This window comes from Triturus cristatus, chromosome 4_1, assembly GCF_964204655.1.
Source record: "Triturus cristatus chromosome 4_1, aTriCri1.1, whole genome shotgun sequence".
In the NCBI taxonomy this organism is placed as follows: Eukaryota; Metazoa; Chordata; class Amphibia; order Caudata; family Salamandridae; genus Triturus; species Triturus cristatus.
In genome coordinates this window covers 1100476867-1100502269 of record NC_140585.1, presented here as the reverse complement: position 1 = coordinate 1100502269, position 25403 = coordinate 1100476867, and the positions used below count along the sequence as shown (strand labels likewise).

The window sequence follows — 25403 nt, the reverse complement described above, 5'->3', positions numbered from 1 at the left end:
TCATGCCAAGCTGTTCGAGGTTTGTGTATGAGGTTGTTGTTTCTGTCGGCTATTTTGCCCTTTCTGACAGTTTAAAGAGGATTTTATTGAAGAACGAAAAAGTTGCAGTACAGTAATAATATACATTTGTGGGAAAAAATTCATTGTAAAACATTTCAGAAAAATAAAAAGGAGTAGAAAGAAAAAGAGAGAGAAGAAAAGAAGGAAAGAAAAAGGGATATCATCGTAAACATATTACAACAATATAATAAATAACTGGCAGAATAAAGAAAAAATATGACTTCATAATACAGGAATTAATACTCAAAAAGAGATAGAACAAATTGGCAAACTTCATACATTAATACTATCAGAATTGATAATGATAACAAGAAGATCAAGGAGGTTTAGGTACTTCCTCCCTGCAAGGATTATGTAAGGGAAGGGGTTGGGCAGACAAATTCAGAAAGGAGGTAATGGGTAACCATAATAAGTCCCTTTTAATCGCAAGGGAAATAGGGTGGACATAAGCTCTATCTAGTCTATGGTTATAGCAAACCCCATACCACCATGCTTGATAAGAAATAAGGGAGGTATCCTTCCAAGCTTTCGTGATTTGTTGAAATGCCACAGCAAGAAGGAGATCAACAATAGAGGTATCAACATTGGAGGAGGACCATACTTGTGAAAGACTACCAAGAAAAATATGAGAAAGAGAAAAGGGGAAACTGGTGGAAAAAATGGAATTAATTTGTTGCCATACTTTGCTCCAAAAAAGGTGAACAGCAGGACAAGTAAACAACATGTGTTTAAGATCAGCCACTAAAGCCGAACAGGACCAACAGATAGACGGGATAGAGGAGTCAATGTGGTGTAGTTTGTATGGGGTGATTAGAAGTCTATTGTATATAAAAAATAGAGTTTGAGTTGTATTTGCCGCTCTAGACGATTTCCTTATTTTGATCCAAATGTTATCCCAAGTAGTAAGCGGAAAACAGTCATCTAAATCTGATTCCCAAGCACATTCCACAGCAGATTTCACTCGATGAGCAGACGACTCTCGCAATTTTTTGTAAATTTGAGAAGCAGATGGAGAGGAATGTAAAAATGGTAAGGAAATGAGAGAAGAATTATATTGAATGGAAGTACCCGTAAGAGCATCAAAAGTAGCTTGAGCCGCCGTTCTTAATAGAATATATTTGGGATAAGAAGAGAGGGGAAGAGAGAAACGATCTTGAAGAACAGAAAAGGGGATAAAAGAACCATCATGAAAGAGTTGATGAGTCCATTTAAGACCTAGAGATAACCAGTCATTCCAAAAAATAGATCTATTTTTAATTTTGATAAAAGAGTTATACCAAATAGGAGACTGTAAAAAACGAGCACGGTCATCCAGGTTGTGCAAAATAATAGGTTGAAAGGACTTGCGAACATGTTGAAGAATGGGAAGAGAAAATTTCTTTGGAGCTTGCGACAATGAAACAAACTCTTCAAACGCAAAGGGATGAAAAAAGGAAGTTTCAACCTCTACCCACAAAGGACAAGAAGAGGGGTCAGGAGTATGATCAGAAAGGAAAGAGGCAGAATGAGTGAGAAAAAAGGAAGTATGATATGAGGAAAAGTCCGGAAAATTAACACCACCTAAATGTTTAGGAGATTTAAGTCTAGAAAAAGACATTCTGGCAGTTTTGTTTTGCCATAAAAATTTAGATAATACGGAATAAATATTCTTGTAATAAAATTTAGGAATGTGAACTGGAAGATTCGACAAGAGAAATAAGACCAACGGTACCAACATCATCTTGATAGAATCTAATCTACCCCACCAAGATAAGAATAAGGGGTGCCATTGCTTCGTAGAAGTAGTAAGAGCTAATAGTAAATTTTTAAGGTTCAAGGCCACAGTATCCTTAATAGAAGGTGTAAACCAAAGACCAAGATATTTGATTTTGTTTGGGCTCCAGTTGAAGGAAGAAGTTACGAAATCGGCATGAAAACAGAATTTATTGAGAGGAAGGATTTCACACTTGTCTACATTAAGCTTATAGCCAGACACTGATGCATAGTTCGAAACCTCTAACAAAAATGCTGGGAGAGACGTATGAGGGTTCGAGAGAAATAACAAAATATCATCTGCGTATGCAGAGATCTTTAACTGTGTAGAACCATAAGGGAAACCAGAAATATCAGCGTTCATACGAATCTTAGTTAAGAAGGGTTCTAATGCTAATATAAATAGGAGCGGAGAAAGCGGACAACCCTGCCGAACACCACGAAGAAGAGGAAAGGAGAAAGAGACAAGGCCATTGGCCAAAATAAAGGACCTAGGAGAAGAAGAATAGAGCATTGAGACATATGAAAGAAACTTAGGGCCAAAACCAAACCAAGAAAGGGAAGAAAAAATAAATTGCCAGTTGACTCTATCAAAAGCTTTCTCAGCGTCCAGTGCAATAGCTGCCAATGACGTCTTATGAGAATGAGATTTACTTAAGACATTAAAGAAAAGACGGGTATTGTCAGATAGGTGACGTCCTTTGATAAAACCACATTGTTCTTTGGCGATTAATTGTGGAAGAATTTTTTCTAAACGAAGTGCAAGGATCTTAGCAAAAATTTTGTAATCTAAATTAATTAAAGAAATGGGCCTATAGTTCTTACAGAAGGTGTGATCTTTACCATCCTTGGGGAGAAGACAAATAAGGGCCTCCTGAAAGGTACCTTCAGATTTTTGCGATGTTATAAAGGATGAGAATAGTTGATGAATTCTTGGAAGAAGTAATGAGGAGAATGGGAATAAAATTCTATAGTAAACCCATCGGGGCCAGGGGCCTTACCCCTCTTTAGAACTTGGATAGCCTCCAGAATATCTTTATGCGTGATATCATCCTCTAAAGGGGAGAAATCAACTTCTGAAGAGGAAGGTGGAGCAATGGAGGATAAATATCGAGTAATTTCAGACAAGACAGGAGAGGATTCAGGAGTATATAAACGTTGATAAAAATCTGTAAATTCAGCTAAAATATCCTCGTCTTTATGAACCACAACATTAGAGGAGGTAACAATGGATTCAATTTTAGTACGCTCCTTCTTAACTTTGAGGTATCTAGCTAAAAGATTACCGGCTTTGTTTTGTGCGGTGTAATATTTAGCACTAGACTTAAGTAAAAATAAATTGGCAGAGTCAGTAGAAATTTTATTAAAGGAAAGCTTAGCCTTAATAAGATCATCTAGGTCAGATTGTTTCTTAGAGAGGTAAAAGGAGTGTTCTAATTGTTTAATTTGTGCGTTAAGCAAATGAATAGATTGAGAGGCTTTACGACGCTTACGGGCAACAAATGTAATAATGAAATCTCTAGAAGCGGCTTTAAATGTATCCCAAATAAGGGAAGGGGTTAGCTGGGGCGAGTCATTGTCTTCAAAAAATGAAGAGGCAAAATCCATAAAAGCTGGTGTAAACTGTGGGTCCAATAAAAGAGTTATTAAACCTCCATCTCCTAGTGCCTTTCACGGGTGGGAGTAAATCCAGACTTAAAGAGACTGGAGCGTGATCAGAAATTAAGATAGAACCTATGTCTGAGTGAGTAATAAGTTGAGTGAGGGCTTTGGAAATGAAAATATAATCTAATCGGGACTGGGAAGAGTGAGGAGGTGAGTAAAAAGTGTATTCTCTAAGGGTAGGGTGGCAAAGCCTCCAAGAATCAACAAGGGCTCTTTGGGAAATAGTGGAGGTAAATAAAGAATGCATGTGAGAGGGGGAGAACCTAGAATCAGATCTTCTGTCCAAAAAGGGGTCTATAACCATATTACAGTCACCACCCAAAATCAGATAATCATCAGTGACTTGCATGAGCAGGGAAAGAATATGGGGCCAAAAGACTTTATCCGCAACAGTAGGAGCATAAATATTAATAATAGTCAGAGGAATTTTATTAATCAACAGAGAAACTGCTACCCACCTACCATCTGCATCATTATCTTGATTAACAAGATGAACATCTAACCTCTTATGGCATAAAATGGCGACACCATTGCGCTTCCCAGACCCAGGAGAGGCAAAAACATGACCAACCCAATTACGACGTAACTTAGGAATTTCAGTATCTTTAACATGAATTTCTTGTAATAAAACAATATCCCCTTTTAAATTTGCTACATGAGACAAAACTCTTTGGCGTTTAATAGGTGAACCAAGACCTTTAACATTCCAAGATAAAATATTCAAAGACATTTACAGATAAGGAAGAAAATGCAAATAAAAGGAAAACAGAAAAGCATAAGTAGATAAAAACTGGGTAGTAATCATTACATTAGTAAAAGAAGGAAAAACAGAACATTGCAGGGAGAAGAAATAATACCAAGTACAAGAGAGAAAAGAAGATACATAATTTAGTAAATACAACCGAAGAACCGCCATAAACATATTGCATTGAAAAGGCAAGAAAATCAAAGAATACAAAGAGAAAACGAGATTGAAACACGGGAAGAAAATAGAAATAAACAGGTGAAAAAGAGAGGTAAAAAATAGATTGAAGTAAATGATTAAAAAGAAAGAGATAAAGAAAAGGAAAAGAACAGGAAGTAAGAGTAAAAAGAAAAAGAGTGGAACAACGGTAGCAAAAGAAGATATGAGAAGCAAAAGAAGAAAATAGAATAAAGAGAAGAGAACAACAAAGCAAAATCAACCAATTCCATAAACATAAGAACACAATGGCAAAAGACATACCACAAGAAAACAAGAAAGGATGAGGGTGTTGGAACCACATCAGGGAAATGGAACGCCGAACGGGAAACTGCAGGGCAACAACGACAGGGAGGACGTCATCCAGGAAAACTGAAGAGGATAACATACAGGGGCCCAAATATCCAAAACTAAATGGAGAAAGACAAAATACAAATGTTAACAATGTAGAACATTAGAACCAAATACAGTAAGACAGCAAATATTCTACATGAGGAAAACAAAACAGTTACAATCTGGAAACATCCATAGAATCATGACGACAAGTATTCAAAAATTGTTGGAGAGCAGCCGGGTCTTCATAAGATATAGTCTTGTTGTTATATGTCACTATAAAAAGGCATGGATGAAAAAGGCCATTTCTAGCATTAAGACTTCGAAGAGCAGGTCTCATTTCCAGGAACCTTTTCCGACGATCTGCCGTCACTTTGGCATAGTCCTGAGTAAAAAATAGGTTGGAGCCATGCCAAGAAATCTTTCCTTTTTGTTTGGCAGCTTGGAGAACCATGAGCAGGTCAGTATATTCCAGAAAATATAAGATAGTACCTCTAGGTCTCGTTGAGGAGGAGGAAGAAGCAGACATCCGGCCCAAACGGTGAGCGTGTTGAATGTTCAAAGGAGGGGATTCAGGAAGACCAAGAAGAGAAGGTAAGAATGACTGGAAAAATGAGATTGGATTAGAACCTTCAAGACCTTCAACCAAACCATAGATACGCAGGTTATTGCGCCTGTTGCGGTTTTCCAATTGTTCGACTTGTTGCTTAAGATGATCAATTTCTGTATGTAAAATGGGAACTTGATGTATGGTCTCCTCAGACGCGTCAACTCTTTGTTCAAGGGCCACAACTCTCTGGATGGTGTGAGACCAGTTGTCTTCAAGGCTTTGTAAGCGCAAATTAGTTTCCTCCATATAAGGCTTCAGAGCACGAATTTCATCAAGGAGAAGCTCCATAGAGACTGAAGAGGGTGGATTAGTAGGAGAAGGAGGATTAATTTTTACTCGTTTGCCAGAAGGCGAAGCCGCTGGTAGTTTGGAGAGTTGTGTGGGACGAGTATCCGCCGAGGAGGAGGCCTTAGGGTCAGAGGATTCCGGGGGAGCTTCATCCATAGTATCTCGTAGGACATTAAAAGGGTTGTTATCAGCCAGTGGTGGGGAGATAACTTGGTGCGCCCCACTACGAGCACCACTACGAGCACCACGCGGCATTGCCATGAAGAGAAAGAAGACAAAGTCCCTTTTGGTGATGGTAGAGAAGGTCACAAGGAAAGACGGTACGGAAAGCAATACTTGTCAAAGTTAGAGGAATTCCGCAAAAAAGCGTTGATGAAAAGAAAAAAGAAAAATGAAGAAAAAAAGAGTCTGCAGGAGGTACTCCAATAACTGTCACAAAAAAAAGACCAGGAAATTATAACGCAAATGAGGAAAAACCTTTGTTCATATGTTATAGTAGAAATCCTGTAGCGAATGGCACTGATAAAAAGGCAACAAATGCATCAGGAAAATATCGTCACAGAAAACAAAATGGCGGCCGCTGTTCTGACTGACCGCATTTTTCGATATAAAATCACCTTAACGGCATGGAAACTCTCCGCTAATCCTCACAGCGATAGCTGAGGTATTCCGACGGAAGAAATGCCGGTTTCCGCGGTCCAATACAGAGGAAAAGAAGCCTGGAGACTCCCCGCTGCCTACGTTGCCGCGGAGCTCCCGAAAGCAGCGGCCATCACCAACGGCTCCGAAGCCACGCCCCCCTATTTTGCCCTTTCTAAAGACCCTGGACCATTCTTCCCTGTTTAAATAACCGGTTGCGGTTCCTTAAGGGGTGTCAACGTTTCTTTCCCCCTTAACATTTGGTAATGACTCAGTGGGATTTGAATTTAGTTCTGACCTTCCTTGTGCTCTCTATTTGAGTCCATGCATAGCACTCTTCTCATATTACTTACTTTGAAAACACTCTTCTCGGTGTCTGTAACATTGGCACGTAGGGTGAGCAAGCGTCAGGCTCTCTCTGTAAACCCTCCGTACACTACATCTATCTGTACAAGTTGGTTCTTCGAACTCGTACCTTCTTTTTGCCTATAGTAGGGACGTCTTTTCACATTGGGCAAACTATCTTTCACCTCCAACTTTCTTCACTCCGCCTCACCCGTCTAAGGAGGATGAATTACTGCATCACCTGGATCTAAAAAGGGCTTTTTGTTTTTATTTCGATCTTACCCAACAGCACAGTGTGAACGATAAGCTCTTTATCCTCTTCAACATCTACATGGCCCCCCTCGCAACCATCGTTAGGAACCACGGGCTCTACATTGTCTCCTACGCTGACAACACCCAGCTTATCCTTTCCCTCTCCCTCACCAACGAACCCAACATCACCAGTCACAACTTACAAGAAGGGATGAGAGCCGTCGCCACCTGGATGAAGAAGAGCTGCCTGAAACTCAACTCCAAAAAAACTGAAGTCCTCATCCTTGGCTCCACCCCCTCCACATGGGATGACTCCTGGTGGTCCTCCCGCCCTCGGAACCCCCTCCCCACCCTGACAGACCATGCACGAAACCTCGCCATCATACTATACTCATCGCTCACAATGAACCGCCAGATCAACGTTGTATCCTCCTGCTTCAACACCCTCCACATACTCCGAAAGACGTTCAGATGGATCCCATCCACATCCAGAAAAACTGTCACGCACGCTCTCATCATAGCAGACTGGACTACGGCAACGCTCTCTATGCCGGAATCAACAAGAAAATAATTCTCAAACTCCAGAGCATCCAGACCACCGCAGCCAGACTGATCCTAGACATCCCCCGTCGCAGTCACATCACCCAACACCTCCGCGATCTCCACTGGCTCCCTATCGAAAGAAGAATAACCTTCAAACTCCTCCCTCGCGCATTCAAAGCCCTCCACAACACTTGACAAACATACCTGAACAACTGCCTTTCCTTCCACGCACCCAAAAGACAACTCTGATCAGCTGACCTCTCTCTGGCCACCTTTCCACGCCTCTTCAAGACCAGAACAGGAGGAAAGTCCTCCTGCCTTGCAGCCAAGGCCTGGAATGACCTTTCCTTTCCCCTCCACCTTGGGCAAGCTCCCACACTACTCCAGTTCAGAAAGGACCTCAAGACCTGGCTCTTCGAATGACCCCAGTACTCAACGGAGCTGCCCGCTTCCCCCCCAGCGCCTTGAGACCCTCGCAGGTGAGTAGTTGCACTTTACCAACCCTTGATTGATTGACAGATTGTTTTATCAGGTTCACAGGAGTAAAGAAAGAAGGCGGTGCAGAAAAGAACAATTTCTCTCTGGAGAGTGCTCTGCATAAACATCTGTAACACACTGGCAAAGAAGCAGCCCCTGGAAGGCTGGCAGGCTCATTCGACCACAGCCAAGGCTGCTACCACTGCACTGGCACGCGGAGTGCCTTTTCTGGACATATGTCATCCTCCTATGTTGGCGTCCCTTCATACATTCACAAAGTACTACTGTTTAGACAGCCAGGTCAACTGTAATGGACATTTTGCCCATTTGGTCTTACACGACTTTTTGGTTTGAGCCATTTCACAAAACCACCTCCATGAGGAACTGCTCTGGAATTTATTCATCAATGAGGAATCTGTGGTTAGAAGTCTCTAACAGAAGGACAAGTTACATACCTTCGGTATCCCCTTTTCTGGCAGAAACTCTATCTAATCACTGATTCCTCGTAGACTCTCCCATCTTAACTGTTCTGTGAACTACACTATTTCCCTTAAAAAGATCCCGATCTAGGAAACTGCACACTGGTCATAACTTATCTAATTTTGGCTCCCCCGCGTGGAATTGTCAAGAAAGCAACTGATGTCAGTGAGCCCGGGTGGCGAGTATCTGGGGCTAACACATTCCATCTGGTGCGGACGACATAGGCTTCACGCTGCAGGCACCATTCTCCCGGCAGGCAGAGGTACTGCAATGAAGTGTACCGGATCCAGTCTGACACCTGGGGGATATTCTAAGGTGAGTGGTCTGTAGTCAGATAGAAGTTGATAACAGAAAAGGTTTTACTGAAGGTAAGTAACTTATTCAGTTTGCACTTAGTTAATGAATAGACATTATGCATCACAATCCTCGTTTGATATGAAGTCAAATTTAAAGTAATGTTATCTGTTTTTTCCCCGGCCGACTCTATCAATTATAGTCCCAAGTCTTCTATGACACAGGTGGCATTTAATTTTTGCTGACTTCTCATGCTCAGATGTACAGTAAGTTCCCTCATTCTTATCTCTTTGTGATGTAGGCAAATTGCCTGAAGTACTTGAGTTTTCAGCGTGTGCTAGTCTCTCTTTTCTGACTGCAGACGTAGACCTGTGCTACCTGCTTGTTGGTTCTGCAATAGGGAGAGATCAGGCATGCATGGCGGCCTTCTTTGTAGTCGGATTTGCCAGGCAAATGGAGCACAGTAGGTCCTGTTGTAGCAATCGGAGTCTGTAGCAGTTGTGTCCCTCCATTGATTCAATGCAGGCGGGCCCTATGGTAGGCCATTTGCATTCTCCGCCAGGTTGATTGATTAGCAGAATGATTCCCTGCCACTTGCAGCCTTCCCAGGCCAATCAACTGTAACTTGGTGGTTACTTGGCTTATTTCTTCCTCGACAGTGACTGCACCAGATGGTGCCTACCAGGTGCATATGATGGTTTTGAACTTTTGCTGTCTTTTGTGGACAGTTCTCAATAGTACCTGAGAAACCCACTCACAGTATGGATCAATCTTTCCTTTTCTCTCTCAAGTACTCCGTTATTTCTGGGTGTTTCTCCCACTCGGAACACACCAGTTTTCTCCTTGACAGTCTCACCTCTTTCAGTGCCAGGCAGACTCCTTCCCTCGGCAGACAGGCAGGGTTATTGGCACTAAGCATATCCTTTACTTCTCCAGCAGAAAGTTCAGTGATGTCCCCACACTTCTGGAGCCAGCCTGTCAGGCAGATACCTGCTCTGGCCACACAGCAGTCCTAAAAGTAATCTTCAGAGCACTCACTTCCCTGCTCATGGAGAACTTGGAACTGGAACTAAGTGTGTGGGTTGGATCCCACTTTTATACACGTTACATATAGGGTGAAGTTGGACTTTTGATAAATATGTAGGAAAAAATATTTTAGAAAGATACTTTTACCTGCCTGATTTGGTCGGAAGGCTATTAAGCATTAGTCAGTAGCCCTACCACCTCCCAGCCTCTGTTCAGACGAGGAAGAGGTGTGAAATTCCTCCCAGGAGCACACAATAGACCTACTGAAAAGGGCAGAGATGACACTTCTGAGCACAATAGATTATGAGGGATGGGGGCTGTTCACTTTCTGTTCACATCACAATTGTTATTCCTACCTGACAGGTCTGTTGAGTCACATGTAACAGTTTGACACACTTGAAAGGGAGAGAACGGGATGCATGAACAATTCTTGTGGATCCTGCTTTTGACCTACCTGACTTTTGTCACTGGGTTTGTTGTGGGTACAGTGCATGCTTCAAACTGAATTTTGGTGCTAGTTGTGGGTGGACACTAGTAACTATAATAGTCCACTCCCCTACACACCTCCAGCCTTCAGAGACCACGTTTAGTCTGACTGAAGATTTCGGCCATCTTGGCACTGCAGTAAAGCAAACAGAAACTACTGCAAATGTAAGTAGGTCAGGGCCTGTTGGTCACCGAGGAACTAGGAGTGTCTTAGAGTGTTCGCCACCCACAGACTGGAGAAAGTTACAAAACTGGAGAGTCTCACCCAACTTTCTTCAGAACACGGCTGGGCTTGAGAAAGAATACCAGGCTGACTGAACCTGCTGCTCTCCGTATCTGTGCCCTCTGATAAACACCTGAGGAAGTTAATCCCCTTCCACTTGAAATCTATGGACAAAAACATCTCCAAGGATCATAAGGCAGATCCCTTGAGTGGTTCCAAGAGCTTAAATAAGCTGAAGAGGACATTTCTGCGAAGAATACCAGCTGTTAGATTTCAACTGCATTGGGTCTGGATTTTACTATTGCAATCTGCCTGACACCCTGAGAATCTCTAAGTGCTCCCTCTGAGGTCTTGAGAGCCTTGAAAGTGCACTCCTTTGGTTCTTTGGCATCAAAAGAAGTTTGGGAACTTTTTCAAAACTTTTTGTTCCAGAGCTTCAGGGGGGCCGACCGCGAAAAATATTAGACTGGCTATTCCAAGGTGTCGGATGGAACTTCACCTTCGTCCCATGTGGAGAAGAGTTTGTCCTCAGAAAAACAAAAAAGTCCTAGAGATTTAGAAACATTTTCGAACTTGCCTACTTTCAGACCGTAGCGGGCCAGTATATTTGTTGCACCTGGCCAAGGCCCATCACGTTTGGCCTCTAATCGTGCCTTGGTCCTGGTCTACTGCAATCATTGATAACAATATGTGCTTTGCGCTTCTTGTCGATATTTTCTCCTAAATCTTTCAAAACTTCTTAGCTCCGGTTCCCCTATTTCGATTTTTGCCATCTTGGAGTCATTTTATTTATTACATTTTGCTCTGTTAATATCATTTGGAGCAGGATCTTTATTGTGACTTTTTGACCGTTTTAGTACTTCTAAATGATTTGCATATTGTTGTAAAGTTAAGCCTATCTGATCTGTGCCATAACTACCAGGGGGTGATATCAAGTTTAAATTACTGAAGCTTTTGCCTGGGCCTAACGAGTGGTGCAAACCAGTCGATCCCAACTAATAAACCACTTTATCAGTCTTGATTCTGCCCATGTATAAACTAATGTACATATGCCCTTATTACATGAATTGTGACCCCATCCCGTCCGATATAAGCACTAGCGGAGAGTTAAGAATTAAATCTCTGCCCCGCAGGGGGACAGTACTTTATGATTTGTGAATCTTCACTATTTTGAAACAGCCTTGACTGAACATTACGTTTTATTGTGTGTAATTACTTTGCTGTACAGTATCTGAGTTACCAACCTAACATGAGAGAGTAAACCTTGACTCCTCGATCCTCTGTCTTTGCAAAGCCAAGTCAGTGGTTGGTTAAATTGAGGGTAGCAGTACAAGGCCACGGGAAACCAGTATCAAAATGTTGTGTTTTTTTACGAGGTAGCCATCGACTTGCCCATGGACCCAGAGACGGGCATCACGCTGTTTGATCCCGTACTTTATCTAAATCCTCTAAGGTCACTTGTTTGAAGGATAGTCGTATATCGTTAAAATTGAAAATGTGTGTTGACTATAACACCTCATGGGAAACGTTGTTAGTGGTTTAAACGCTTTTTATGTTCCCTAAAGTTGATAAAATATAATAAAGTATAGAATATTTGACTTCTGTGTGAATCAACGTTTTTTCAAAACTGTTTTAACCTGTTTAAGCGTATTTAAACTATTAACTTTTCTCATTGTCGTCTGAAGAATGACATTTATTTGGAAGGTTATTGGAGCTAGTTGTAATTTCGGGAACATCAGTAGTGTTTACGACCAGATATTGACTGAATTTCCTCCTGATGTCTCCTTTTGCTCCTCGGACGCGTTTTTGTGAGAATCCGTTTTAAGAATGACTTTGATTTCCTGTGAACATCCTGGTTGAGAATGACTTGCACTTTAGCCAAACCTCTAAGGACGCCAGATTTTGGTGAAGTTGTTCTTACACAACACAATTTTATTGTAGCCTTTAGTGGTTTGTTTTATTTTCTAGCGCCCTATTTGCATCACACGTTCTGATACTCTCCACTATTATTTATTTATGATGTAAATTATCAATTTTAATTACCTGGGCGTTACCTAGTAACGTTGTACACCAACACATGTTGCGTGGAAAATATGTGGTTTTAGATAAGTTTCTGCGTGTTAACTGCTTCCATGTTTTAATGTTTTTGAGCTTGAGCAAATGTTTTTACCGCACATTAATTTAGTATGCTTCTTATTTGCATAATGGTTTATACAAAACTAACCAATTGACACTTCTTTTTACCAGCTTTACAATGAAGAGGTTCTTGACCTTTTTGATTCAACCCGGGACTTTGATGCAAAAAATAAAAAGTCGAACATAAGAATACATGAAGATGCCACTGGTGGAATTTACACGGTTGGAGTCACAACCCGAACTGTAAACTCTGAGGCAGAGGTGATCAAGATAAATCCGTTTTTAACCTTCTTATTCATCAATTTAAAAATATATTTTTCTTTATACTGTAAATCAAATAGTTTTGTTTCTTGCTAAATATTTCATAACATCAGTCCTTTTTAAGCTTGTTTTTGCAGTTTTGTGACCCATACTATTGCAATTCTGGGTAAGTAGAAACAACTTAATGTGTCTTCCGATCGCTTCAGCACCACTGTTGGCTTGGGCATTTTCCTACGAATACTGGGTTATAATTTTCACTTACTGCAGGCGAAACTGAATGTTGCAGAGAATGATTCCTGTGAATTAGCTGACAGAGTGACTGACGCATCCCAGGTACCACCACTATGAATCTGGTTACTGTCACTACACATTTCAAAAGGGAAGAATGGTTTCCTGGGTGATGCAGGAAATATCCACTGTCACAGAGCGACCAACCCCTCAACTCATAACTATTTGCCTTTTTGTGCAAAGAATTATTTGCATAAATTGCTGCATCCCAAATTTCGCCATACCTCAGTATTGCAGTGTCGGACTATTGTATGTTTACAACCATGCGGGACTCATTTACACCTCTCTCTATTTAAAAGTCACAGCTAACTTGGATTTGCCATGAACAGCTACATTCTAAGGTGGCTGATTTCCATATGCTCACTGGATTAAATAGCAGTATTTCCTTGAAGATTGAGGGCAATGGGCACAGATAAGGTAAACAGATAGCTCTCACTTCAGTCCACTTGCTGCCTTCCAAATGCCTGACCAGTTTACTTACCAGCCCATGGCGAGCCATCTTTCAGTTGGTTGGATTGTTCAAATATATATACCGTCTACAGTAATTCATCTAAAAGACCTAGTAGGATATTTTCTAATGTATGTTTAAGAAATGAAAAGGTACACCAGAGTCTTCCCTCTTTATAAAGCAGGAGAGCGCTAAAAGCTCCAGTCTTTCTTACACGCTCCAAATATCTAAACAAGTTCTACTCTGCTTGTCCAAAGATCTAAAAGTGACATTTGGGAGATTATTCGGTTTTATTCAGATTGTGCAACTTCTTTTCTGATGTACCATAAGTGTTGAAAGTTGAGTCAGTATATTCTTTCCTAAATCTGACATATTAGGGTTATTCTCCCCCTCTATATTTCATTGTTTAAGTTCTCAAACTAATGTTTAGTTTTTTGTCACAAAAACCATCTTTTTTTCTACAGTCATAAGACAGCTGTGTTTTGCTTGCTTTTATGCATAATGCTCCTGCCTTTGATTAAAATAATTTCTAAGCCGTTTTGGTCTCCTATGCCATTTCCCATTACTCATTGCTCAAAAGTAAAAATAAAATGTCTTTGCTTCTTTTAATATTATCTTCCCTACATTAACACCTGTTCTCAAGGTATTCCCTTTTCTTTTCTTTGTATTGAATTTCTTTGTTGAGTTTCAACAAGCATACAACTAGTACAGCGCCCTGTGCAAATGTAGAACTGTATACATTGGCTCCAGAAAGTGAAATAACTGGGATACATGAGGTAGAAAGAGAAGGAAGGAAAAGGAAAAAGGGTAGAAAAATGGTATTGCTTTTTTATTGGCTGGCTTCTATTCCTTAGTCTACCCTCACTTTATAGAAAGTATTTTGTCTTTTCTGACTCCTGAGGAACAGTGACTAGTCTGCCTAGAAAAGCCTTCTAATGCAAAAAGACGGTACGGCATTGAAGGACTTTACAGTGGGCACATTATATGACAGTCACTGTCTAGACATGGCCTCAAAAACTTAGAAGGAACATACTGTGACAAAAGAAGATCCAGGGTGTGCAGAGTCCAGAATATGTCTCTTTGAGCGACTGACTTTGGGGGCCATCTTTATCCAAGGCCCCAATTGAAACCACCCCCAAGAAAAAGCCTATGCATAGGGTTTCACAAACACCACACTTAAAGGATCTTCTCTCCAGGGTTTGTTCTCAAATCCTTGGCTCTGAGAAAGAACCTCCGTTGAAGAGCCATACCCTAAGGCCCAAACCTCCCTCAAAAAGGCCTCGACAGTCTCTGCCACCCACTGTTCCAAAATCCCTCCGAAAAGCATCTTTGGAGCTGGAGACACCTTGTCCTACAGAGGCCGAGTCTAGAAGCTGAGATGCGCAGCCTCGGCTTTAAGAGCCCACTCAGCTGGTCTCAGGATCAAAATCAACTCAGAAGCAGCTCTTGAAGCCAGCCGTGGCCTGGACTCCGAGTGAGCACCCTTTTAAGGAAGAGAAAGATGAGCTATCTCGTGCAGCAGTTGAGACTTTATATAGACAGAGTCTCTGTGGCTCCTAAAATTGGTCCACCACAAGACATGAAACAATGACTTCATTTAAAAAAAGCTGTGTCAGAAAAGCCTCCTGCTTACCCTATAACCAGCAGAAAAAACCTAGCGAGTCTACACCGCCATCCCGCATAGTCAATATCCCAAGCTCAGTTTCTACAGACAGACTCATACCAGAACCCATCTGCAAGTCAGTCAGAACCATATGACGAACCCCTGAGAATGGATGAGGGAGGCAAGTCTTGACATGTCTACTGTCAAGAATTCCTGTCATACGAGGGGAGGAAAACGGTAACCAGCGAAAACGGACTACATCTCCCAGGATGCTTAGCGGTTGAGAGGTTATGTAAACAGGAGAGCTGTTACATAACTCAAGGGAAACACGCCCTTATGTAAACAGGAGAGCTGTTACATAACTCAAGGGAAACACGCCCTTATGTAAACAGGAGAGCTGTTACATAACTCAAGGGAAACACGCCCTTATGTAAACAGGAGAGCTGTTACATAACTCAAGGGAAACACGCCCTTATGTAAACAGGAGAGCTGTTACATAACTCAAGGAAAACACGCCCTATAAAGGGAGGAACCGGGAGGTACAAGGCTGTCGGATATTGTGTTTACACCGACGTACCTGCTTCGTGAAGAGCAGTGTTCCGGAGTGGTGCTCCAGTAAGGCAAGAACGGAGGTAGGTCGAGTCGTTACTCCCTGGGCCGTGTCTTGCCCCATCGTCACCTGTGAAGGACCCGGAAGCTCTACCGGTCAACCATTGAGCTTCGCTTTTTGACTCGGCTGAGTCCAAGCGCAGTGGCGCTTTTGCTGGTTGGAGTCGTAACTCCCAGCCCGACCAGAGACACAGGGACTGCCAGCTGTAACGCACACCAGGAGGTGTTTGCCGCGTTACAGACTCGGAAGTCCACAGGAGCGATCGAGCGGCTGCTCTCGGTTCAGTCTTCTTGCTTGTGATTGGGGTATCGGTGACGCATCACCAGAAGGTGACTCCGCGTCCCGGTGCAGTCTGAGGAAGAGGTTGAGCGGCTGCTCCCTTCAGGTAGAGACCCCGGCTGGGTGTTTCCCTGACTCCTCGATTCTCCCCAACACTCTTCGTGCCCCTCACAGCCTACCGATTGGCATTGTCGGCCATTTCATTTCTGCCCTCTGTTGGCATACGCCGGGATCGGCGTATATGCAGAGGACGGTTAGGACCATCCGTGCTGTGGGCTGGTAACGTACTTAGCCTGGAGGATTCCAGTGACTATAACTTTTGTTTGTTCTTTGTATTTTATTTGCCTTCATTAAAAGAACTAACCCTTCACAAGTGGTTGCGTCCTCATTGTCGTGTCTGTTAAACGATCCTGAGACGTTCAGGGCGTTACATCTACAATGACTCGTTTTTGAAACTATATCCAGTCAGACTATCCCTGCCCAAAGAGACAACTACATAACGTGATCATCCAACAAGTAGCAGAGCTACAAAGGTCAAGATTTTTGTGGTTAAAGAGGAGGATGCCGTTCTCATAGAGAAGTGCTTGAAGATAAAGCGAAACAGCACACCTGATGTTTGATATATATTACAATTAGGGAGAACGTGTGCTGGACCAGGATTCCTCTCAGAACCCTTGTTGTTGATTGAGACAACTAGCTACATATTCACTAAGCCCTACTGTTTGGACATTTGTGCTCAACAGTATGCCTAAGTCAGACAAACCATAGCTAAAATCCTATTCGAAATTGATGGGAAGTGTATTATTAGTAGGGACAAATGTATATCTCAACAAAACTATGGCGTCCAGGGAAAGAGGGCTTCCCCTGTGCCAAAAGGACAGAGAGGCTGACTATGGTGGGAGTACGTCCTCCCGTGTGTAAACACTGCTTCACAAAAAAGTACTCCACGGTTTTGTGAACGAAGTTCACAGATCCCTACAGGTGATCCTGGTAGGTAAAAATTGGGAAGGACCTACTTAAAGCTATGAACTAAGCTCCACTAGAGAGTGGGGAAGGAAACAAATCCTTTTGTTTTAGATTACCCCCACACAGCCTAGTGGTGTCATGCTTCATCATCGGGTCACCTTGACACCTAGAAGTCAGGGTGGGCTCGGCCGTATTCCATGTAGCACTTGATTAGATATGGCCAGGGGGAGTTATAGATAAAAACCCACCGACAGATCCCAGTTTCCCTTTATTTGTGGATCTGTCAAGGATATTAAAAAGCAAAAGTTAACACGGGTCAACAGGACATTTATGGTCCTATGACCCTAGTGCCAACATGTTTCAGTCCTAAATTGGCCAAAGCAGTCCTGGACTTTCTTGAGGGCTAAGAATTCAATGATCCTCCTTGGGTAAGCGTGAAGGGGAGTCCCTATCCTACTTTGTTCGAGCAGATAGCTGCTCCTTAGACGGTAGTAAAAGGTATTTTATCTTTGATTGATTCTTACTCCATCTGTGAGACAGAAAGAAAAGGAGATCATAGTGCGACATTGTTGTCAAGACACCTCATTGCTTCCCAAAAGTGACCTGTTCATGATTACACCCATGCTATCAGAACGATAGGGTGCAGAGAACTTATCGCACTACATACCAGATCGGTATTTGTATCCAGTTTCATCTACTTTTACCACATACAGCTAAGTGGTAAATACAGTGTTGTGGCAACATGAGTCGCATACTGCCACTAACCACATATATGTGCGTGCCCAGTCTGTGTGATATCAAACCTGTGTCACTCATATCAGACAGCAACAAGCTGCTATCACTCTTAGTGTTTAAACATGCACTCATATCACTCATACTACTCTCCCTTACCCTTTCCTGGGAGAGTAAACGTATCTCAGGGGACTCCATGGGTGGGGTAGCCCTTTAGTCAGACACTGTGTTTGTTCCAACGTCAGGCAGTAATACGTCAGAGCCTACAAACAAAAACAAAACAAACGTAAAAGACAGAAGCCGTATCGATGCGACAGGTTAGTGTCCGGGAAAAATAAGAGTATTGGCGATTTTAAAATACCTGTTGATGTGGAAAGATATGCTGCCATCTACTTACGCCATCAAGGGTCTTGCCCCGCGATATCAACTATTAGGTTTGAATCCCCGGGCTTGCGCTCCGAGTACCCGGAGGATTCCTGTTTAAATACCTCATATCTTCATAGGAAGATCGAGGACATGTGACGCCCTTTCGGCATCCTGGAAATGACTGATTCTCAGTGGTGGGAGGGTTGAATACGCGTATCCGCTGGTAAGATGAGAGTTGCAGTTCCCATACGTATGCTATCTCGTTTGTAAATGGACTAGCGATTCACAATTGCCATTCGGTAGTAAAGAAAACGCATCTGTAAATACTGCATAGACTCCCAGAAATTTAAGATGCACTGTATGTACGCATAGGCTTGTGGTTAGTTTATACGAAAAACCACGTTGTCCGTGAAAGTGTTTACATTAAAAAACCTGCCAATTTTATTAATCAAAATTGCCCATAAATGTGAACATTAGGAATATGTATACTTAAAAGTCTACTGAGAGACAGACTTGATAAATGGACCCTGCAAGTCTCTCATCTTTCTTAATCAAGGGAATTTCGGTAAAATTACCATATGCACATCATGCTTGGTTTATATAAAGAAAGAGAAGCAAGCTACTAAACAACAAAACCCACATCACCTTTGCCTAGTGTGAGGAAGAACTGTTTCCTCAAGCATTAGGGTTTATAGTGAGTATCTACTGCTTGTAATGGAGGGTGCTGTGTAGGTACTATAAAAAAGGGACTACATAATAGTGTGGTAGTGTTAGTGTACCAAGGGTAGCAGGTAACGGTGTCCAACTGTCACAATCATTAAAAGCGGGCTATCATCGCAGATACCAGGGCATAATGTTTTTCACTCATCTGTTGTCAAGTTGATTCCAAGGTATGGAATCATTGAGCACGGTCTCGTGTGTCTTTAACCTATAGACCCAACGTTATTCACACTCAAGTAGTCTCTTGGTTAAATCACCGGGGCCCTTTACTTTCTCCATGATTGTCCATTTTATATCTGTATCGCTATGTCCTTTCTCCAGATAATGGGCATTGAGTTTCATTGCTGTAATAGCCCGCCTGATGGTACTGCGATGCTCACTTATTCTCACTTTTATCTTCCTGCTGGTCATACCGACATAAATCATCTGACAGGGGCATATGATCAGGTACACAACGTTGTCAGTGTTACAATTGGTTTGTGTCTGTTGTTCCCATGGGTATGCCAGGCCTAGGTTGATTTGTTTGGTATGCTCAGTCAGGGGACATACTACACACGATCCGCAAGGATAATGACCCACAACAGGTGGGTGATTCCAGAGTATAAGTTGATTTGTCACTTTTTGTTTATATGTGTTAGTATGTATCAATGTAGCTCTCAGGCTTTTGTTCTGTGTTTGTTAGACGTTAGAATGGGCTACTTCTTGTTGGTGATTTTTTTAACCTGGTTTGAGGAGGAACTGTACGTAGTCAAAAATCAAAGGGAGGGAGAAAGAAGAGGCTTAGGTCCTCTCAGCTTCCTTATCTCAATATATCAAAAATCAATAGGAGAGTGGATCACTGGTCCTGGGAGAACCAGGGTATTGCACGGTCAGTACTAAGTACTGTTTTAAGAAACCCTCATTCACATTTGGTAAAGGATCGATTTTAGCGGTATATTTTGATTCTCCGCTAGATTGTCATTAACGTGATCGCATAATCATTGGGTTAATCCAATGCTTCCTCCACCCGGAGGCTTTTACCACTGGTGGTCTCAGTAGTGATCGTGAATAGAAAAAGGGTGAAGTGACTTGTGGTGAAAAGGGTGTTAATTTAAAAATCTCGTATATATTTATTGGTACTGGATTCGGGATAGTTTGTAAAAATATTGTAAATGTGCACACGTCAGACTTATTATGGTCTAGTGCACTTTTAAAATTAGTGTCCAAATAAAGGTCGACATGTTTCAGCCCTCATCAGCCCCGAGGGGTCAAGCGGGCTTTCTTCAGGACCTAGTGCAGAGTTGAGTGGCCTAATATTCAAGGTACCCTTGTGGAAGTGCGGGAAGATAGTTATTCCTCTCTTGTTCGCACATTCAGCTTAAAACTGTTGTTTCAGTGTTTGTGGGGGGAGGGGGGAAAAAAGGATAAAACAACACAAAGATCATTATAAATCAGTTGAACTGGTTGTGTATATGCAATTACAAAATGACAATACTTTTCAAGAGTGGATCTCTTTTTTGTTTTTTTTTTTGTTTTTATTTTCATCATCATAGTAGACACATAGATATAATAAAACAAAAGCATATAAAAATATACATCAACCATATGGTAAATTCAAAAAAAAAAGGGAAGAGAGAATTTTTTTTTTTTTTTCTTGCATAAATAAATAAATAAAATATGAAGGAGGAAAGCAGCAATCATAAAGTAAACAGATAATCATGAAGGACCATATAAGCACGAATTGAGGTGATCGCCAAATGATATAGAGTGATATGATCACGAGGGCTCTGAAAAACCTGACAACGCAAATCTACATAATCACAAAGTCAATATAAAATATATAATCAAAAGGACATTGGTCGCCAAAGTGCTTCTAATTTGACCAGGGAACGAAGTCCCCTTGTATTTGCCAGGGCAGCCTCTAAGCCATAAGTTTCTTTAATTATCACCCAAAAATCCTCAGCCTGAGGAGGTGTGGGGGAAATCCAAGCCCTAGCAATAGCTAATCTAGCAGCCACCATTAAAATTGAAAAAAGACGTGCTGAACCTGAATTGTTTTCTTTGCATCCCAATATAATTTCAAGATCAGTCAATGGTTGATCCAATCCAAGTTTTGACTGGAGTAACTGTTCGATTTTCTGCCAAAAAACCGTCAGTGAAGGGCACGAAATAAACATATGTAGCAGATCGGCAGCGTACAATCCACATTTAGGGCAGTATTTTTTATCTCCCACCATATTGCCTTGATCCCATTTAGCAATTCTAGCCGGCGTGTAATATAGCATACAAGTAATACGTAGTTGTTGGAGTTGCAAATTAACAGAGTGCACCGAGTCCTTTACATTAGCTAGTGCTTGTTTGATCATACTAGGAGAGACCACTATACCCAGAGTTTGACTCCAGCATTCGGCTAATTTTACACTACCGTCTAATTTAAAGCTAAATAGATGAATGTACATCATACCTATTAAAGACTTGGTCTTTCCTCCATATATACAATCCCAAACATTTGACTGAATGAACTCAGTTGCGACAAAACTTGTAGTCAAATAGTCTCTTATTTGCAAATATTTGAAAAAAAAATTTATCGGTAGCTTATAAATTATACGCAAATTTTCAAATGATTTAATTCCTCTCTCATCATAAATTTCGCCCAAGCATGAGATCCCGTACTGACTCCAAGATTTGCCAGCCTGATCCTGAAAGATCTCAGGGAGCAATGGATTCCCCCACAATGGAAATTTAGTATGGATTTTTGGTAGTTTACACTTGAGAGACATATCTCTCCATATAGCCACGATATCCCTCAGAGTCTTAAACTTGACTCTCTTAAAATAATTTGGGTCGTTTATTCCATACAAAAACATGTCCCTCTGATTACCTAAAATAAGCTTGAATAATGGATCAGACTGGTCCAAGCCCAACAAGCAACGAAAACGACCAGTAAATGAAGCCCAGAAATATATTTTAAAATCCGGGAAGCCCAATCCTCCTTGTTCATACGAAGATTTAAGTAGCTCGATTGCTCTCCTAGGTTTTTTATAACCCCATAGAAAGCTACTACAAATGCCCTCAAGTTTTTTAAACAAGTTGTTAGGGATTTTCAACGGGATGGACCGAAACAAATATAGGAATTTGGGAAGTATTTTCATTTTTATTAAGTTAGATCTACCCAGTAATCCCAAAGGAAGCCTGTGCCAAAACTTAAACAACTTAGTAGTTGCCTATAAAAGTGGTAAATAATTAATATCTATAATCTGTTTAACATTAGCAGTTATTTTTACCCCCAGATAGGTTACAGTTGTGCACGCCCCAGGCGTAACATTTTGGATCCCTGCTGTAGTAAGTACTTGAGTTTTATTCACATTCAGCTTGTACCCTGAGACATTGCCATATTTCTCAGCTTCGTCTGTAATCCTAATCACGGCCACTCTTGGGTTAGTAGCATAAACCGCTATGTCGTCAGCATATGCTGTGAGTTTAACCCCTTGCATGCCCGCCCCTTTCCCCGCCCAGTGCCGCGCCTTCCATTAGCGGGCGGAGTTCATGACGAGCTGGACTCGTCATGGGCACAGCGCCACCGCAGCCCATGACGAGTCCAGCTCGTCATGGGCACTGAAGGGGTTAAGTTGAAAAGTGCCGGAAACCAACGGATCAATATATGCACAGGATTGAAGGATACGTAAAAATGGCTCTATATATAGAGCGAAAAGTAGTGGAGACAACGGACAACCTTGCCTGGTCCCGCACAAAATCCTAAATGATACTGACCTAGAACCCATATAAGAAAGATTGGCTTGTGGGTTACAATATAAAGCTTTTACACAGGACTGAAACTGCTTACCAATACCTATCTTTGATAGAATAGCCCATAAAAATTCCCATCTGACACGATCAAATGCTTTTTCAGCATCTAATAAGATCATACCAAAATCTATTTTCTTTTGCTCTGCATAGTCGAATGAGCTAATAGCCATGTTGACGTGAGCAGTAGTATCCCTCCCTAATATGAATCCGTGTTGACTTTTGGAAACTAAATCCGGCATAAGCGGGGCTAAGCGGATTGCCAAGATCTTAGAAAATATCTTTGCGTCCGCATTGATAAGAGAAATTGGCCGGTATGAACCACATTCAGTTGGTGGTTTGCCCTTTTTTAAAAAGAACACGATCTGTGTCCTATTCCATGATGGCGGCACCTCTCCATTAATAGCTACATATTGAATCACACTAGTAAGAGGTAAGAGTATAATCTGTTTGAAAGATTTATAAAACTCTAATGGTATCGAGTCGATACCAGCCGCTTTCCCATTAGGCAATGATGATAATGCAGATTCAACCTCTTCTAACAAAACCGTTTCTTCTAATGTAATAATTTTCTCGTTATCTGCAGATTGAAGGCCGCAATTATTAATATACCCTAGAATCTCGTCTTGATTAGAGGGCCATGTCAAAGAATATAGCTGTTGATAAAACTGCAAGAATTGGTCTAGAATATCCGATGTTTCCGTATATAATATCCCATTTGTTCCCTTAATAGAATCAATCTTAGTTTTAGCTTTTGCCTCTGCAGTCTGATATGCCAATACATGTCCTATATGCTCCCCATACTCATACTTTTCTAACCGATACTTACTGTAATTTGCGGCCATTTTTTCTCTTAAACTTTTTTTTACTGCAACTCTTGCATCAATTAAAGAAAAACATACTTTCCTGAGCCTTTAAATCCTTATTCTTAACCACCTTCACATGTTGTCTCTCAATGTTACGCAAATTAAGTAATAAATTCCCCATTTCGCTTTTTCGTTTTCTATTCTGTAAGAGAATATATTTCTGTGTAATGCCGCGAACAAACGCTTTCATAGTATCCCATACAATTATTGGGGATGCAGAACCAGTATTTATTTTAAAAAATTCCTCTAATTGCTGTGTAGTACTCGACAGGTATTCATTATCTGTCAGCAAGTACCTGGGGAAGGAGAATTGCCTAATCTCCTTATCTTCGATTTTAACCTGAAAAGAAAAAATAATAGGGTTGTGGTCGGAGGTCACCCGGGGGCATATTTCCATTTTTGATGCTATGAGTACGCTATCAGACACCAGGGCCATGTCAATCCTAGAATATGACTTATGAGGAGCCGAATTCAAGAGTGGATCTCATTGTTGTTTGAGAAACACTCGGTATGGCAAAATTCGTCCCTCCTTTATGTAAGAAAAAGACCATTCTACAATCCATTTTGTCATATTCACACTCACGTTAAGAACAGGTCTACATACACCTCCTCATTGCCATAAATACTAGACACGTGATTAGCACGCCTTAGTGAACGGTTCATAAGGGGATAATGTTTTGTATTCCAAATCGTGTACAGCTCCCGGTGACCATCGGAAGCATGCAGCGCCAAACTTGGTGCAGTGTCGAACTCGGCAACCCGCTTTTTGTGGCGTGTATGGTTTTTGTAGGGGAAGAGCCGTGTACAGGGCTCACATAATCGTAGGTTTTGGAGACTATTAGTATAAATACATTATTTCACAGTCATTCATGTACAAGTACCAAAATCCATGAATTACCTCATATGGCGTATCTACGCTGATGAATAGTTAAAGGGCGGGGTAATCATGAATAAATACAGCAGGTTTTTTGCGTGATAAGTGATGTTATTTCTACAACGTAACCAGTGATTACACGCGGCTTGCTTTTAAAGAGGAACACTAGGTTTGTTTATCAAGCGAGTAGAAATGAGTCTCCACATATAGAAAGTGATGCGCGCTTAATATATTCTAGTGATGTTAGTTGGTAACTGGCTAAAGTGATGATCTTCATCTAATGTTAGCGTGAATGTCTATCTGTGGAGAAAGGGAAGTATCTGAAAGAAACACGTTAGATTCCTCACCTTAGAATATCCCCAGGCGTCAGACTGGATCCGGAAGATTTTTCGTCAGCAATACCCCTTGCGCGTCGCTAGGCGTCGTCTGCGGCTCAGCGTCCGTCGTCGGCGTCGTGCGCCGGAATGACGTCGTCGGAGTACTTAGACGCCGCCCTCGCGCGCTGACGTCAGTTCTTCTTTTTTCCGCGCCAGTAAGCGCAGATCCGGGAGAGCTACCCCTTTAGTCACTTTTTGAACAACTTTTCGATCCTTTTTGATCTTGTCTCGACTCCGGTGCCGGTAGGATGCCTGGTTTTAAAGCCTGTGCTGACTGTAGCCGCTTGATGTCGGTTACAGACCATCACCGGACTGCAAGGCCCTGACCTCGAAGGCTAGACGGGAGCGGTCCCGTAAGCTTCTCGAGATTCGCCACTCGGCTCCGCGCCCCTCTCGATCCCGGTCCAGGAGGAGGTCCAAGGATCGGTCGCGGAGCCGCAGCCGACGTCATCATTGGTCGTCGGGATCCAAGTCTTCGGGTAAGTCGAAGCACTCCAAGAAGTCCAAGAGGCGACACTGCTCTTCGGACTCCCCTCGCCGGTCGCGCGACTCGGCCGAGGGTCAGGGTGGTTCCACCCCCGCGGCTCCGGCGGAGCCGCAGGCGCCGCGCAAGTCCCCATACCCACCGGTCCCTGGGACTGACGCGACGCCGGCGGAAGT

The 25403-nt window shown here is 42.0% G+C and overlaps 1 protein-coding gene across 8 annotated transcripts in view; it reads left to right on the top strand.

The window, feature by feature from the left end:
- The window catches only part of KIF21A (kinesin family member 21A), a 719281-nt gene that overhangs the window by 173617 nt on the left and 520261 nt on the right, over positions 1–25403 (top strand). For all 8 annotated transcript variants that reach the window (XM_085654100.1, XM_085654097.1, XM_085654095.1 and 5 more), the window contains exon 4: positions 12682–12831. In XM_085654100.1, coding sequence (XP_085510226.1) covers positions 12682–12831 — 150 coding nt within the window. The remainder of the gene's footprint in view (positions 1–12681; positions 12832–25403) is intronic.